Consider the following 12,687-nt stretch of genomic DNA (forward strand, 5'->3'; position numbering starts at 1 on the left):
CGTTTCAACCCCAAAATGGAGGTTATTTTTAAAGATAAATTATTTGTACACTTTTTCATCATCTATAGAGCATACATTTTAAATTTCAAGTCTCTTACTTCAAAAACATAGGACTTTCATACAAACTTCCAACCCCCGTTTTACCCCTTTAAAGGTCGAGTTTCGTAAAATCAGTTCTTAGTAGATGTCTACGTCTTATAAGGAACCTACTTGTCAAATATCAAATTTGTAGCTCTTATAGTTTCGGAGATTTTGTGATGAATGACCTTTCGCGTTTATATATATTATAGATTTTATATATGTTCGGGGATAACTTCGTCGTCTATGAACCGATGTTGTTAATTCTTTTTTTGTTGGAAAGGAGATATCCCAAGAGTGGTACCATGATAAGGAAACCAGGATTTTGGTGATGGGATCCCAGAGAAATCAAGGGGAGCCCTCGAAAATCGTAGTGACGACTAGTGCGTTTGTTAATTTTTTTCATCTACTTACGTTGTATTACTTGTCGATGTAATTGAAGTCGATTTTTTCGTTTGCTAGCAAACACAATTATTATATCAGCCAGAGACAGTTAGTTGCTAGTTTACAGAAAAACATCAAGCATTTCTCATTACATGCGCTGTAATATAATAAATTGTACACATTCCTAACCCTGGTAAGTTTCTTCTATGAGAAAAAATTATGTGGTGTCATGGGGCACCGGGTAGGAACGAAGTTCCTTGGAATAGTATAAAAGCAACACAATTTGAAAAAAAATGTTGAATTTTATGTATATTTTCTAGTTCTTGATTTGTTTTTCAATTTTGTTGATTGGTTTTTAATAAAGTACATACTCGTAAAAGTATTTAGGAAATTTAGTATTTTAGAAAATAACAAATACCATAAAATAAAACAAAGAAAATAATAATAATTCAAACTATATAAATATAATAAATAGTAAAATAAAAAAAACATATGTCTTTATTTATTTTTGTCGACAGTATAAAATTACATAAATAATTTTAAAAAAGTTTACTAGTAATATTTTAGTTTTACAAACGTTATATTATACAGTCTTGTGACTGATATTACGTCACTTCCGTTACATATTTTTCTTACGGTTTTAGTATCACATTTTTTTCATTTAATAAAACACTTTTTTCGGATTTTATCGCGGTTTATTATTAAATTTTGATTCCCGACGTTTCGGATACTTTACAGCAACCATGGTCACGGGAGGACTGGTGTCCTCCCTGACTCCCTGCAAAATTCGCGTAAACATTAGAAAACATTTTTTTCAGTTCGGTCGCCCAGCCAAATGTCAAGCCTGCCGTAAAGAACTTCGTTTCAAAATTTTAATAGAATCCACCACACTACACAACTAACTGTAGCTCTGAAAACAAATCCGTTTTAAGTATCATAAAAGTGCTTTTCGGTCTGTTAAACGCAAAAAATCAGTAACGTTCATTTTAAGTGTTCGTTATGTACAATGAATATCACTTAAATTCTACTAATTTCAATTATGAGGCTATGCAAGCTTGATCATAGGCGTTAATTAATTCGAAATTTTAAATTAATAATTAAAATATAAACAGTTGGTAATTCAAAACCCTTAGGGCCTGTTTCACCAGTTAAGGATTATTTTACACAAAGTACATACATACATATAATCACGCCTCTTTCCCGTAGGGGTAGGCAGAGACCACTTGTTTCCACTTGCTACGATCCTTACATACTTCTTTCGCTTCGCCCGCTTTCATTATTCCCTTGATACATGCTCTTCGGTTTAGGATACTCTTGACCTGGCCTTTTTTCAAAATGTCCCTTATTTGGTCTCGGAACGTCCGCCTAGGTCTACCCCTTCCAACCCTTCCATCCACACTCACCTTATATACTTTTTTCGCCAATCGTTCTTGACTCATTCTCTCGACATAGCCAAACCATCTGAGGATACCTTTCTCAATTTTTGTCACTACATCTTCTTTCAGACCACAACGTTTCCTTATCTTAATATTTCTTATCCTGTCACTCAGTTTAACTCCTATCATACTTCTTAAGTCTCTCATCTCAACTGCATTTATTCTGTTTTCATGTTTCTTCTGCCATACCCAACTTTCACTTCCGTACATGAGTGTTGGAACCAACACCCCCTCATGCACAGCCAAACGAGCCTTGTTAGACACCCTCAGACTGCTCATAAAGGAGTACAAAGCCCCATTCACCCTGTTTCCTGCATTCACTCTTCTTTCAATATCACTCTAAACGCGAATAGTAATATCTCATATTTCTCATTAGTGGAATTCGATGGTTAAAAGAATAATATATAAAAAACTTTTATCTGTTGGATATCATCATCCGTCAAATAGCGCCAACTACAACTGGCGAAATAGGCCCTTAGTGTCTATTACTACAATCATAAATCAAGGATCGAAAAACTAACAGGAAACGTTGTAGAGTCGACAACATTCCCTTCATTATTCTACTAAAAGAATTGTCAAATAATTAAATTGGCTCCCATTTCCATACGCTTGTTCTGGCTTTGTGTTTTTGCGATAACGGCTATCAATTTCCATACATTGTCATTGCACCCATAGATTATACACTTATATACGTTAGTGTCTGTAAAAAGCAATTTGGCGAACCTCATAGTTGTTACTTCAGAGACCTGTCAATGTCCTAAAGCTAAATTCATGCCAATTTTCTTTCCATAAGTCACGAAAATAAGTAATAAAAATGATTTAGAAACTAGTACATCATGCTTTATATACAATTCTACATAACGTGCTTATATATATAATTGTATAAACTATATCTATACTATATAAACAAGCTCAGTACTTACGTTTCACAATAGCAAATTCTTCATCTACGCATCCACGCAGAGAGAAACAAAAAAAATAAGAAAAATATAATGCGTGAGAAAGGAAACACTTAAACGACATCATCATTCACAGTAAAAACTTTAAAACAATGAACATAACCATGCTTTAAATGTGATTATTAACAATTATTACGTATTGGCCAGAAATGTTTTGATAAACGATTTAAGAAACGATGAAATAAATTAAAAACTAAGGAGTTTATTAAAATCATTCATCAAGACGGTAACAGAAAATATAATTTAAACTATTTTTAGCCGAATTAAAAAAAAAGAAGGTTACTCAATTCGACGGTAAATATATATATTTTATGTATGTTCGGGGATAACTTCGTCATTTATGAACCGATTTTGATAATTCTAGAGAGGAGGTATCCCAGGTGTGGTACCGTGATAAGGAAACCAGGATCTGATGATGAATCCCAGAGATATTAAAGGAAACCCTCGAAAATCGTAGTGACGACTAGTGCGTTTGTTAATTTTTTCGCCTACTTACGTTGTATTACTTATCGATGTAATCGAAGTCGGTTTTTTTCATTTGCGAGTAAACACAGTTATAATTATTTTGTTCTTTTCTAACAAGTAACAGTTATGCATTATAACGAAAACATTTTTAAAGCCAATCATAAACAATTCTAATCTAGGTAGAAGTACCAAAAGCTTACCAAAAGTAGGCCTGGCTATGAGACCTGTGACCGCAAGGGCGACGCTTGCAGGGTTGTTCTTGTTCCCTTCTATGACTGCTTCTGGTAGATCGTTTACGACTACGCCTACATCACCTGGTGACCATTTAATGTCTATTTTGTTTCGGACTTTATTGCAGCGCCATAATACGCAGAAACGATGTCATTATTATATGTCAGACGACTTATTATTGTAACTTTTTTAAATAGAAATTAATGTCCTTATAACAGACAGTTATCTTTCTTAGACATTCAACAGAAAGAGATTGGTTTAATTTTAATCCACCATCCACCAGTAATGTAATCATACAGCATGTGACAGCATACGTTCCGAAATAATAAGTTCTAGGAGACAATGGCTTCGGCCAAGTTTTTACAATATTGTTTACCTAAATGAACACAACAGTTTTTAATAATTTACCAGTAATTCTCTTAGGTGAACGAATTTTGGGAGCATCTTCAAACACATTGGGCGCACTGGCGTCACTCGCACACCCTAACAGTCGCGCCGCTCCGTTCATCAGTGTTAGCGCCGCATCGGACACTCGACGGGATATTGCTGAACCCTAGGAGAAAAACTCGAAACTAAAATAAGGCAATAAACTAGAATATATGCCAACTATATATAATATAATATAACTAAAATGTAGGCCAAATATGTCATCTATCGATAATAATCTTTAAAATAAATACTTTAAATTGAATGAGTCAATTTAATTATAAAAACAGTCAAAAAGAGTTTGAACCTGAAATAAAAATAAAGGAAATGAAATATATATATATATACTTATATATATATATATATATATATATATATATATATATATATATATATATATATATATATATATATATATAAGATGTTATACTTTGAAACCAATATAAAGATCATAGAGTTTATTAAGAAGAGTTCTGTATCCATAGGTGGTCATCAGAACTGTTGTTATTAAGACTCCTTGAAAGTTTCGAAAAAAAAAGAATAAAATTAAATTGAAAAAGAAAAACGTAGTAATTATAAAGATGTAGCTTTTGATATTATTTAGTTCGTCAATTCTGTAGATTATTAGCTTTAGATCTTACCATACATGGCTCATAGAAATTCCTCAACTCCTTGGAGAAGTCGCCGATATAACTGTACGGGTTACCCAGGATGTTGAGTCCTAGCACCAGCACGTAGAACTGCTGTACTAGTTGTAGTCGATAGTGTCGACACGCTGTGTCCAGTAATGATGATATGGTGATAGGGGCGTTGCGGAGCTCTAAATAACTCATCCTTGTGAAAAAGAAAGGAAGTTATTTTACTGAAAGATATTTCGTGTTTGTAATTAAAAACAATGACCTACATTCCGAATCGGTGGTAGCTTTACTTTTTAAAATAATAATTACTTTAAAATTTTAATTTGTAAAACGACGAAAGTGCTTTTGAAGCCTATTTGAATAAAGTTTTTTGATTTTAAGTCACATGTACAGTAGCAGACAAGTCCTGGAGTGCAGATCGCGTCTCATCCGCGGATGTCCACACAGAGTTTGAGTTGAAAACGCAGTGTTGGACGTCCTGCGGCCCCCTGAACCAATACGATGAGGATTGCGGAAAACCGGAATGTTTGGCGCGAGCTTGGGGAGGTCTACGTCCAGCAACTGGGCTGCGATAAGATGAACTGACTGATTAACTGAGATTATCCAGTAATATCAAGTACTTAGGCCGAAGACGGGTACTTAAGCCAGACTGTACTGCGGTCACCAACCCGCCTGCCCAGCGTGGTGACTATGGGCAAAACACATGAGTTCACGTTATTTTTGGCGTGAACTTGTGGAGGCCTATGTCCAGCAGTGGACTGTATAGGCTGTAATGATAATGATGATCAAGTACTTATACATAAACTTAAAAGCCTATACAACTAATTATTTATACTCTTAGAGCTTTAATCTAGAAATTAAAAATAAATCGGAGTATACACACCTGATAACAACATCTTTCATGTCACACAGCGAAGAACCCCACGAATTGAACAGATATTCCAACAAGTCACTATTGAATAGTTTCGGTCGATTTTCCTTCTGGCTTCCGTACCTCGACCTTGTCGGACTGTCCACATTTTCATTCGAATATCCTCGAGATGACAAATTCAAGACCAATTTGATAGGTGATAAATGAACAAATTCGAACACGACATCCTTTTGTGCTGAAGTTTGACTCCTCATTGCAATCACTGGCAGTGGCATGTGGACCAAAGCTAGATCGGCTCTCAACCGAACAGCTGGCTTCTCCTCCATCTTCCAATGATTTAAAATATCAAAGACATGATTGACAAAACCTCTGTCTAAATTGACGCAAAATTCTTGAATCAAAACTTTGAAATATTTATAAACATCTTGGTTAATGTTTGGTCTGAACTGCTTGAGCGTGACAATTTCTATACAGGGTTTGATGTCTCTCGACCTTAAATGTGGAGGCAGGGGAGCTGGGTACAACACACTAGGAAACACTGCTTCGTGTAGCTGGTTGTCAACTTGCAGTCTTGTTAATTTTAAATGGCAGTATGTGTTCGTATCAGATTTTCTGAACTGTAGCCAAACGCCTGGACTGTATGATCTTCTAAGTTCCGAGAAGAACGGTTTCGTCATCTGCATTTTTTCTAAGTCTATATGCAAATACTCCTTCAGCTGGCACTTCTTTTGCTCCGTCTGATATTTCTCCTCAATCCACGCTGTCACATCTGTCGCTAATTGTTTCCATTTATTACCGACGTTCACCTCCCATCTTGGAAGGGAGTCTGTGATACTTATATACGAGAGTTCCTTGACGCCGTTATCAGTTTGTACACATACAGATAGACTAACGCTTGCTAAGGATAAGTACACTTCGTAATTGGCTCGCTCAGAATTAATTCTCATTTTATATTGATAAGCAATTCTCTCATCTTGAGCTAAAGCGAACACCCTCTGATATCCGTCCATAAAAGATATCCAATATACAATAACCTTATCTTTTCTCATCTTTTTAGTTTTTGTGTGTATTTCTGGAACTTCAGCGCTATCGGAATCATCGCTGCTAGATGTGCAGGGTTCAGGTGATTTAGGAGTCAGTCGTTTGAGAGTTGATGACAATTTAGAAGTAACGCTGTTCGTAGCAACGAGTGTTGAATGTTTCAGAGAGTGAAAACTGACTTTTTCTTCGCCAAACCTAGAAAACACGAAAGAAAAAATATCTTGAATATTTCGGCAATTGTCAATAAAGTAGCGAAGGAGATTAACTTACCCATCTTGAGAGAAGTCAGCAAGGAATCCCTTGCCCTTATTATTGTAGATGTTCCATATAAGTTTTCTTTCTTTCAAAGGGTCGTCCCAGGTGTGCAACATGGATTGGAAGGGACTCAGGAGTGCCACTTGACCAGAATCCACCTTCATTTTCAAAACAGAAAGTTAATTTGTAATTATGTTTAAAATATGAAATCACATCAACTACACTTATTCGAGAAAGTGATGGATTGAAGAAATCTCAATGCTAAACATAAAATTACCTAAAGTACCACCTGCGTATAAGCATTAAATAAATAGATACATTTATCAAACATTAATCAGCTTTTTATTTTAATGATAAATGTACATCGATGTACTTTTTCATATCAAATACTCGGTAAGGGCAGGCTGAAAAAATCGGCAGTAGTGACAAAAATTCCAGACATACGTTATTGAAAAATGAAATATTACGCATTTCGATCAAGTGACGCTTGAACAATTTTTTTTTTTTTTTTTTGATAAGAACCAGAGGATATCTCCGTGCTTTAGTTAAAAAGTGACGAAATATTAACTTTAGGACACCAAATATTATTATTATTATTTTTTTGTTGTATTATACACAATATGCAACCTTATGTAATTATACACAATACGTACCTGATGTAATTTCAGGAACAGATCATCGCAGAGGTTGTCGATGCGCACCGGCGCGTCTCCGGGCGAATAGGGCTTGAAAGTGATCGTGAAGGGCCGGTCTGTACCTCCCGTGACATCCACACAGATCGCTGACTGGAAATTTATTAAAAGCTTATATATTTTTTAATGTAACTAGATCGGCAAACAAGCGTACGGTTCAGCTGATTGTATGCGATTACCGTGGCTTATAGCCGTCTGCAACACCATAAGCATCGCAAGCGCGTTGCCGACCCCATCCCCAGTTCCTCCCAGGATCTCTGGTTACCTTACTCACCAACAGAACCCAACACTGCTTGAAAACTATATTATTTAGCTGTGATCTTCTGTAAGGTCGAGGTACTTCCCCAGTCGGGCTGCTCTAGATTTTGAACAGGAAATTTCCTGCTATGCCCTACTTCAGTTCCTTTTAAAATATTCTTAAAAATTACTATTGTAAAAATTTTAATATGTTATTCTAGCTGACGCCGCGTTGGCGCAACGGTCACAGCCATGGAGTGTACCTGTTGCGCTGGCGGTTGCAGTTTCGATCCCCGCACATGACAAACATTTGTATTGGCCATACAGGTGTTTGCCGTGATCTGGGTGTTTGTGCAGTTGTTGTGGGTCTCCCCACCATGCCCCGGAGAGCACGTTAAGCCGTCGGTCCCGGTTGTTATCATGTACACCTGATAGCGATCGTTACTCATAGTAGGAAATATATCCGCCAACCCGCATTGGAGCAGCGTGGTAGATTAATAATAATAATAAAAATATCTTTATTTCACAAACTTAGAACTATATTACAATGATAATGTGGCAACAATATCAGGAGTAATGAGATTAGCATCTGTAACCGAACTAGGCATAGCCTGTATTTCGGCTATCAGCACCATTCCCTTCCAGTAATTATTTAATTATTAAGCTCTGATCCTTCTCCTACGTGGGGAAAGAGGCCTATGCCCAGTAGTGGGATATTACAGCTGAAGCGTATTCTAGCTGAAGTGGATCAGTAATAATTAATGTATAGATAGCGATCTAATAAGATCAAGAAAGGGGAGAGTTTTGCGTTTCCTTAATGATGTTGTACCTACTTTACCTTATGTTACTCGTACACATTACGTGAGTTTTGTTGAATAATACGCGGAAGTCGCAATTTAGAGGTTGATAAACTGTTCGACAAACATAAAACAAAAAAAAAAAAATTTTAGAAATAACTTGTGACCCACCGGCATTGAAAAATTGTTATGACGTAATAAAAAGAAATGTTCTTATGTGATTTTTTTATTTCATAGAATACATAAAAGACGCCCGTACTTAAATAATTTTTAAGACCGCCTTTAACTTCGGCTCTGTTTTTAAATCTACTGAACATTCTATAAATATGTTAACTAAACTCTATATTTCAATGACTAAAGACATGATTAAAACTACATTGAAGCATATTAAAGTTGTTCTAGCGTTAATTTAACAACATAAAAATATCTTTACGGAAGATTTTCTGGCGTAACCTCTGACCGTTATAATGTTTATAAATTACTAGTATGTTAACTATTACAAATAAAATTCATTAATTCGTAAAAAACACAATTAAATACATAAACGGTTGCTTTAACATTTAAAATATGCATAACATAAATATGAACATTTACAGTTATTACATATGAAAGTAAATTACTCAATGCGTTACGTGTTTATGTTTACGGAGGTCGAGTTACAGGCGCTAAGTTAATTGACGCCGCTTTCGTGTAGCCAACACACCTTATAAGATATGGTCAAAATCTTCACTTCCTCTCAGTTTCCTAGCGACGCGCGAACGATGACGATGTTGAAGATTTTTATTATTCTGTGTGTTGTGATAGACGTATATTGTTCCGTTTATAAAAGTGATAGTTGCGACGGATGCGACTACACAAGAATTAAACGTTCCAAGTATTTCTCTAGCTCACCGTCGAAATTTTACAATCGCCCTCCATTCAGCCCACCCATCCGAGGTCCGTTCTCCTACACTCCGCCTCCTGGTTACACCGCCAATGATGTTGGACCACCGACCCCATCGAACTTGAGGCCTTTTAAGGTTAGTAAAAGACCAAGTAATGACGGTTTGGGAGATGAAGACTTGCACAATCTGTTTAAATATCTATCAAAAAAAGATATAGATAAGATAGTCGAGTACGCGAACGAAAAAGACAGATATATGGACAGGTATCGAGAAGAAAGTGATAAAAGTAATAACTATCCTCCGGATTTTATTCATAACGATAATTTATCTAACAAAGATCAAATGTACGAAAGTAAAAGATTATTCAATAGTCCAAATAAAAAGTCTTATGAAAATAGATACTACAGTTCTGATGATGATAGTCAGAATTCAGAGTATTTTACTAATAAACAGTCGAACGGACCGTTGCGAAATTACCAAGCGTATTGGCAAGAATCAGTACAAACAAATGACTTCAAGGATGAAGGTCAATTTTCTTTCTTAGATGCATATATTCAGAAAGAAATAGGTAACATATCACCGCATAATGATAATCTATACACAGACAGTATGACAATGCAGGAGCAAGAATTGCCAAAGCCTATTAATTTAAGAACTAACGACCATGAGGTTTCGTATACAAATGATGTAATATCCGTGGTTAAACCTGAAAGTTTTTCATATAAACTCGAAAATTTCGCAGAGCTTCCTCTGATGGGGCACGAAAACTCTAAATTACACACAGTTAGCTCGTACAGTGTACCACATTACTATGTAAGTATAAGATGTTGTCGGAGTCTAAATATTTAATAAATTATGCTATAAACTATTACGGCAGACAAAATTAAAGGTTTCACTGTTATTGCAAGAAATAAAGAAAAGAGTTAAATTTTCAAGTTCTATAAAATTTCTCCCAAGCCATCATAAAATATAAATACCTTTATTTTTTTTTATTTGAAAATAAAGCGTTTCTTTATAAGTAACATAATATACCATTGTTTTACAGGTGACAGGTGATAAACCAAACAAGCAAACGAAATTTTCATCACATTTCTCTTCATCATCACCGTTTTCAAAACCATCAAACACGAAAATACCTGAAGTGGAACCTGCGCCGCCAGCATCAACGGCGAAGGAACAAAGCGACGCTCATCTCAAGGCCATTAAAATTTGGACACATAAATCCGAAGGGACAGCGTATACTTTGCACGACGATGGAACCTTAACTCTTGAGAAACCTTCAAGATCCTAATTTAAGTTTAATAAATAATTTATTTATTGTTCGTATACTAGCCGTAGGTATTTATTAAATTAAAGACTCAATAAAGTAAGAATAAAGCATTAATAGATTTTATTAATTATATATGTATTGAATTTTTTTAATAAAGATATTCTGTTAAAACAACGAAACGGTACCATTAAACGAGACATTTTACAAGGTATGTAGAACGAATAAGTACAATAAAAAAGAAATCTTTTAGCCTCTTTACTACTTAATTTTATTGTGTCTGTTATAACCAAGGGCGATTAGATCAATTTAGAAGAAAGTGTGACAAGTCGGAGAAAAAAATGAATTTTTCATAAATTAATGTAATAATTTAGACCATATTATAGAAACATCGCTACTTGATGTTAGGGAGATTGATAATGTTATAAAGTATAATAAACACACAGTTACTATGTACTTGATGTTAACGGGACTGAGCAATAATACAAAATATATTCTACTTCCTTAGTTCATTTAAAATCAAAAGATACAATTGAACGATTGTAATAAAAATATTCATATTAATTTTCATAAGCGTCTTCGGTGAGGCAAAGCCACTACTGCGGTCATCAACAAGCGTTGACTATGGGCAACACACATGAGTTCACGCCATTTTTGGCGCGAATTTGTGGAGGCCTATGTCCAGCAGTGGACCACGATAGGTTAAAGTGATGAAAAAAATATTGAACTTTCTTAAAAGAAGAAGTACTCTTCATTTAGAATGTAATGATTAAAATAATTTTGATTTAGTGATCTTTCAAATACAATATTAGGTACTCTAATTTTTGTAAAATACTTTGTATCTCATAACTTGTTTATGTTAATAAATGACTGGCAAGCCACTTTAACTCATCAAACTATAAAATCTTACATGACATAATTTTGTACTGAAAACCACATACGAGTATGTATGCGAGTACAAAATTTGTCAAATCTACTATGCTTAAAGATACCTTACGTAGATTGGCAACAAAATAAGATTTAAATTTGAAATTGAATTTTTATTGATCCAACTGAGAAAAATGTGAATATGGAGTTCGAATTACGGAATCATCCTTTTTGGAACCCAAAATGTCTTTTCGAGGCAAACTGACGAAATTAATTATAGTCGATTTTAAAACAAATATAAGAGGGTTAATGATTAATTGAAAATTTTTCAATTTGAAACTTTTTTATTACTTTTGGATAAGTTCGAAAAGCACTTACCCCCTTGTCCATGCGAAGCACTGTAAAGTGATTAATCGTGATGGGAAAGTGCTGCGATACGACAGCGGAGTCCCGGAACTTGCAGTGCATAGCCATGGAGTCGGTCTGTGGCCAGAAAGGCGTGCACTGCTGCGGCGCGAGGTCCATCCACAGGTCAGCGGCTTCATTCTCCTCCATGAAGCGCAGGTGACGTTTCGTGTCGTTGTAGACGAGGAAGTAAGGAAGGAAGGTCACGATCTTCGTCAGCTGTGGACACAGCTCCGAGAGCGTCACCTGGTGGGATTTATGAGGATTATGAGTGCTATAATGTTGTCTGAAAAAACTTTAAGATCAACCAAAAGCCTTAATGAAAAAGAAAAGAAGAAAAGTACTTAATTTTTGGATTTTACTAATTAAGAATCGATTTTCATATAAGAGCCAAACTATGAAAAAAATATAAGGAGTAAAATGTACTGAACGAATGACCTCGTTACGTTTCTCGTAACGCCATCTATCGGAACCACAACAATAGGGTATCAGTGTAGCGACATCTATCGCGCAACATACGAACTAAGAACTAACTTATCCTACATCGCGTAATTAAAGTTAATATATATAAGAACCTGATAACAACCGTTGGGGCGGTAGCCCACTAGACAACACCCGTCTGGTCGGAGTATTCTCCCTTTGAACTGGTGGATGAGGAACTTCACGCCCTGTTCCTCACACTTCGGAATTGGGTTCCGATAGATGGCGTTATTTGATTCGTTTATTTACCATTTGATATCATAGTAATCTTTTT

The 12,687-nt window shown here is 35.4% G+C and overlaps 1 protein-coding gene across 1 annotated transcript in view; it reads right to left on the bottom strand.

Moving 5' to 3' along the window:
- LOC123658292 (vacuolar protein sorting-associated protein 13A-like) overlaps positions 1-12,687 on the bottom strand; it is a 51,398-nt gene that overhangs the window by 4,218 nt on the left and 34,493 nt on the right. The window contains exons 42-48 of the mRNA XM_045593729.1: positions 11,907-12,179; positions 7,438-7,569; positions 6,800-6,942; positions 5,501-6,724; positions 4,621-4,813; positions 3,962-4,106; positions 3,523-3,636 (exon numbers count right to left, since the gene is read on the bottom strand). Coding sequence (XP_045449685.1) covers positions 3,523-3,636; positions 3,962-4,106; positions 4,621-4,813; positions 5,501-6,724; positions 6,800-6,942; positions 7,438-7,569; positions 11,907-12,179 — 2,224 coding nt within the window. The remainder of the gene's footprint in view (positions 1-3,522; positions 3,637-3,961; positions 4,107-4,620; positions 4,814-5,500; positions 6,725-6,799; positions 6,943-7,437; positions 7,570-11,906; positions 12,180-12,687) is intronic.

The sequence above is a fragment of the Melitaea cinxia genome, chromosome 12 (genome assembly GCF_905220565.1).
Source record: "Melitaea cinxia chromosome 12, ilMelCinx1.1, whole genome shotgun sequence".
Lineage (NCBI taxonomy): Eukaryota > Metazoa > Arthropoda > Insecta > Lepidoptera > Nymphalidae > Melitaea > Melitaea cinxia.